A 3,721-nucleotide genomic window follows, 5' to 3' on the forward strand; every position below is an offset into this window, starting at 1 on the left:
AGTCCAGTGGCCGAGGCCTAGTCCAGCTTCGGCCAGCTCTCAGCGGCCAGGACCTGACCAAGCTGAGACCTCTCCCTGGGCCTCGGTTTCCCCTTCCTGCTCAGACCCTCCTGTCCGCAGAGCAACTGCCGGGGCGAATCTCTCCTGGTAGCAGAAACTCGCGTGCGAGCTCCCTGAGTCTTGGGTCTTGGTGGTCTGGCTGCCACCGGGTCCCCTGCCTGAGCCTAGGGCGGAGTTCAGAGGAGGCGCTGAACAAGGAGGGACCGCAGCCTGAGCAAGGCGAGGTCTGGCGTCACGCATGCGCCTCCTGCCCGCCGGGACAGGGCTGCGATGGCACACACACACACCCCTGCAGGCGCTCGGGTGGGGGGGTGCCCTGGGCCTGCGACCCCACTGCAGATGGGACGCGGAGGCCTGGAGCGAGATCCCTGGGGCTCTGCCGACCCGCTCCCAGCTCCAGCACGCGCAGGAACAAAGCGGAGAGGTGGGACCCGCAGGCGGCCTGACTCTGCGGGGCGGGACGGGGCGGGGCGGGGCGGGGCGGGGCGGGTAACACCGCCTTTTTAAAGCCGGGCTGCGGGCGTGGCGCGCTCTCCACTGGCGCCCGCTGGAGCCGCGCCCTCCTGTGACTTCCCTCCCAGACTCGGGTCTCTGCTCTGCGTGGAGGCGGGCGCGCGTCTCTCACGCACCCGGCCCGCAGCGGCGCCGCTTCGCCACGGAGCATGGGGCTGCCTCGGAGGGCGGGAGATGCGGCAGAACTTCGTAAGGTAGGAGCTGGGGACTGGGACTGGGGCGGAGCGCCCGGGACTAGGGGCTAGATTGCGACTCGCTTTACCGCGGCCTTGGTGTCCGCCCGTAGAGCTTGAAGCCGCTGCTGGAGAAGCGCCGCCGCGCGCGCATCAACGAGAGCTTGAAGCAGCTCAAGGGACTCATCCTGCCGCTGCTGGGCAGGGAGGTGAGTGCCGGGGCACTGAGGGGCTGGGGTTGGGGGTCCCGGGACGCAGGGCGAGGAGGGCGGGCGGGCCGAGGTGCCTCTGCCCCAGGAACCGGCGAGGGGGCTCCGCGCGTCGCCCAAGGCAGAACCCCGATGCGTTTGGCCTGGAGCAGCCGACCCACCGTGGACCGCTGCGCGCCGGGCACCCAGCTTCTGGCAAGATCGCGGTGCTCAGGCAGCCTGCCAGAGATGTATTTTGGTTGTCCGTTTTTCTGTCACTCTCCCTTGGTGGCCGGGTGCAGAGCTCCCGCTACTCTAAGCTGGAGAAGGCGGATATCCTGGAAATGACCGTGCGCTTCCTGCAGGACCAGCCTGCGTCCTCCTGCCCCCGGGCAGCGCCCAGTGAGTGACTCCGCCCCAGCCCTGCCCCGCGCCCCTCGTCCCGCGCCTCACCCCACGCCTCACAGTCTTCTCCTCCCGCAGCGCCCCCGGACAGCTACCGCGAGGGCTACCGCGCCTGCCTGGAGCGACTGACCCGCGTGCTGCCAGCCTGCCGCGTCCTGGAGCCTGCCGTGAGCGCTCGCCTGTTGGAGCATCTGCGGCGGAGGGCGGCCGGCGCCACCCCTGACGGCGGGAGCGCTGGGGACTTCTGTGGCCCTCCCTTACCCTCCCCGCCGCCCGCCCCCATGCCCTCGCCGCCTGCGCCACCTTGTCGCCCAGGCCTCTGGCGGCCGTGGTAGCCCCCTGGCCGGTCCACCGACCCTGCTGACTGAGAGGCACCTGGAGGCACACGGACTGAAGAAGCTCTTGGTGATGACTGCCATTCCCACCACGAGGGATCAGCCCAGCGCCCACAGCCAAAGCAACAGCCGATGTTTGGGATCTGGATGGAAGACCTGGGGGACTCAGCTCGAGGACATAAGGGAAGAGGCCCTGCCTCACTGCCAACTTGGGGTGTCTGGGGAAGGTGGCTGCAGTGGAGGATGAAACCCCACACCCTCTCTGTGGCTAGTGGCTCTAGGACTGGGCCAGCCACAGCTGCTGGGACTGTCAACACACCTGCCCCAGGACTGGCACCAGCCCAAGGCCTGGGCTAGGAGCTCACCTGAGCCAGGTGCAGCCATCTGATCTGACTGGTCCCTGCCCTCCCAGCCCTTCTGGAACCTGCCTCCTTGACAGCTCTGCTTGGGAACCTCTGGGCACACAGAAGCAATGACCTGAGGGGCTCTGCAGGTGCGGGAGCCATCACCTACCCTTCTGGGCTCGCCTGCCTGACACCTCCAGTTGGAGAGACTAGATGCAGCAGGGTCTCTGAGTCACTGGGGGGCGGGACTTTGCTAGATGGTCTTGGGAGGATTTATTTCCTCAAGCATTAATTTAACCTGGTATATGTACCAGGTGAGGAAGGGGCGGGGAAAGAATGAGGGTGCCTTGTGGCTTCAAGGAGGCCAGCATAGAGAGGGGACCAGGACCCATGACGCATCAGCAGAAATTCAAGGGATAACAGCAGGCGAAAGACTAGGAAACACCTTTCCTCGTGTCGTCTTGCAAACTGCTCCCTGCTGCTCTTCGAGGTGGGTTCCTGCAAGCAACTCGTTCTTAAGACTTTTCTCTCTTCCCTGCGGAAGCCAGGAGAGCCTGTGAAGGCTCAGGGAGGGGCCCACAGATCCCAGTGGTGGGTGCCCAAGAGAAGGCAGTCATGTTCCCACCATTTCACAGGAGTGGGAGAGTGGGAGTGACCTCCCCGGCGCCTAGTCCAGCAGCCTGAACGAAGGACCAGGGCCCTAGGGGCAAGAAGACAGAGCTGATGAGGGATGGAGGGTGTCACTAAACCCATGATGACCTTGGCAGTGATTTGATGGCAGGATGTGGGGAAGCTGTGCATGTTATTGAAGAAGTAACTGTTAAGATAACAGGGCGAGCCTCTAGCAAGGTGTCTTTTCTGGGCCCAGCTGGCTGGACTGTCAGCTCCTGGAGGGCAAGGCTGGGACTGAGGGCACCTCTATGTCCCCAAGGCACTAGGCACTCAGTGGGTCCTCAATAAACACGGTGGGCTAACGAACGGGTGATGTGACCAGACCCTGATATACTGTACCCTGGACAGCCTGGCTTTTGCCTCAACTCCTGCCCCTGGGGCCTGTGCTCCCAGCCAGTTTGGAAAGCAGGGAAGGTAGTTTCCGCTTCCTTTTGCCTGTTCCTGAGAATTCAAGACGGCTGGCGACTACCCTGCTGAGATACAGGTAACCCGCAAGCCCACACTCACTGCACGTGAGCTGGAGTTTCTTCCTTGGGTCAAGAACTCCGCATCCGGCGTACACTGGGCTGGCTGCAGCATGTCCCCATAAAAAAGAACTTTCAATACAGATTTAAACTCTGTGAGTACTGACCAACCACAGGCCCCTGTCTTTCCTGCAGCCGTATCTGTCACTTCTTGTTTCCAAGGCCCGTCTAGGTCCCAGGCTCTGTGACTCTCATTGACCTGACCCCAACCAAGCTATAAAATGCAAGCAGCCAGGGAGGGGACGCGTAGATAAGCCAGTGACTCACAGGGCCAGGCATTCTGGGCACCTGGGCCTGTCGGCCAACCTGGTCGCTAGGAAGCTGGGACAGGCCCAGGCGGGTAAGGTTCCGGGCCTGAGGTGAGAAGCCAGCTTCCTAGCAGGGATGTGTAAGAGGTGCCCTGAGGTCACTGCGGGGCTTGTGAAACTGGACGCAGACACCCTCCTCCCAGCAGACACCCTCCTCTCAGCAGACACCCTCCTCCCAGCAGACACCCTCCTCCCAGCA

General features: G+C 63.6%; 1 protein-coding gene across 1 annotated transcript; it reads left to right on the top strand.

Moving 5' to 3' along the window:
- Positions 1-604: 604 nt before the first annotated feature.
- HES2 (hes family bHLH transcription factor 2) lies at positions 605-2,996 on the top strand. Its single transcript, XM_039842353.1, has 4 exons — positions 605-767; positions 860-955; positions 1,237-1,336; positions 1,418-2,996. Exons 1-4 carry the CDS (start codon positions 723-725, stop codon positions 1,672-1,674), a joined length of 498 nt encoding a protein of 165 aa, XP_039698287.1. The 5' UTR covers positions 605-722; the 3' UTR covers positions 1,675-2,996.
- Positions 2,997-3,721: the final 725 nt, after the last annotated feature.

Source organism: Pteropus medius, unplaced genomic scaffold (assembly GCF_902729225.1).
Source record: "Pteropus medius unplaced genomic scaffold, Ma_sr-lr_union100, whole genome shotgun sequence".
Lineage (NCBI taxonomy): Eukaryota > Metazoa > Chordata > Mammalia > Chiroptera > Pteropodidae > Pteropus > Pteropus medius.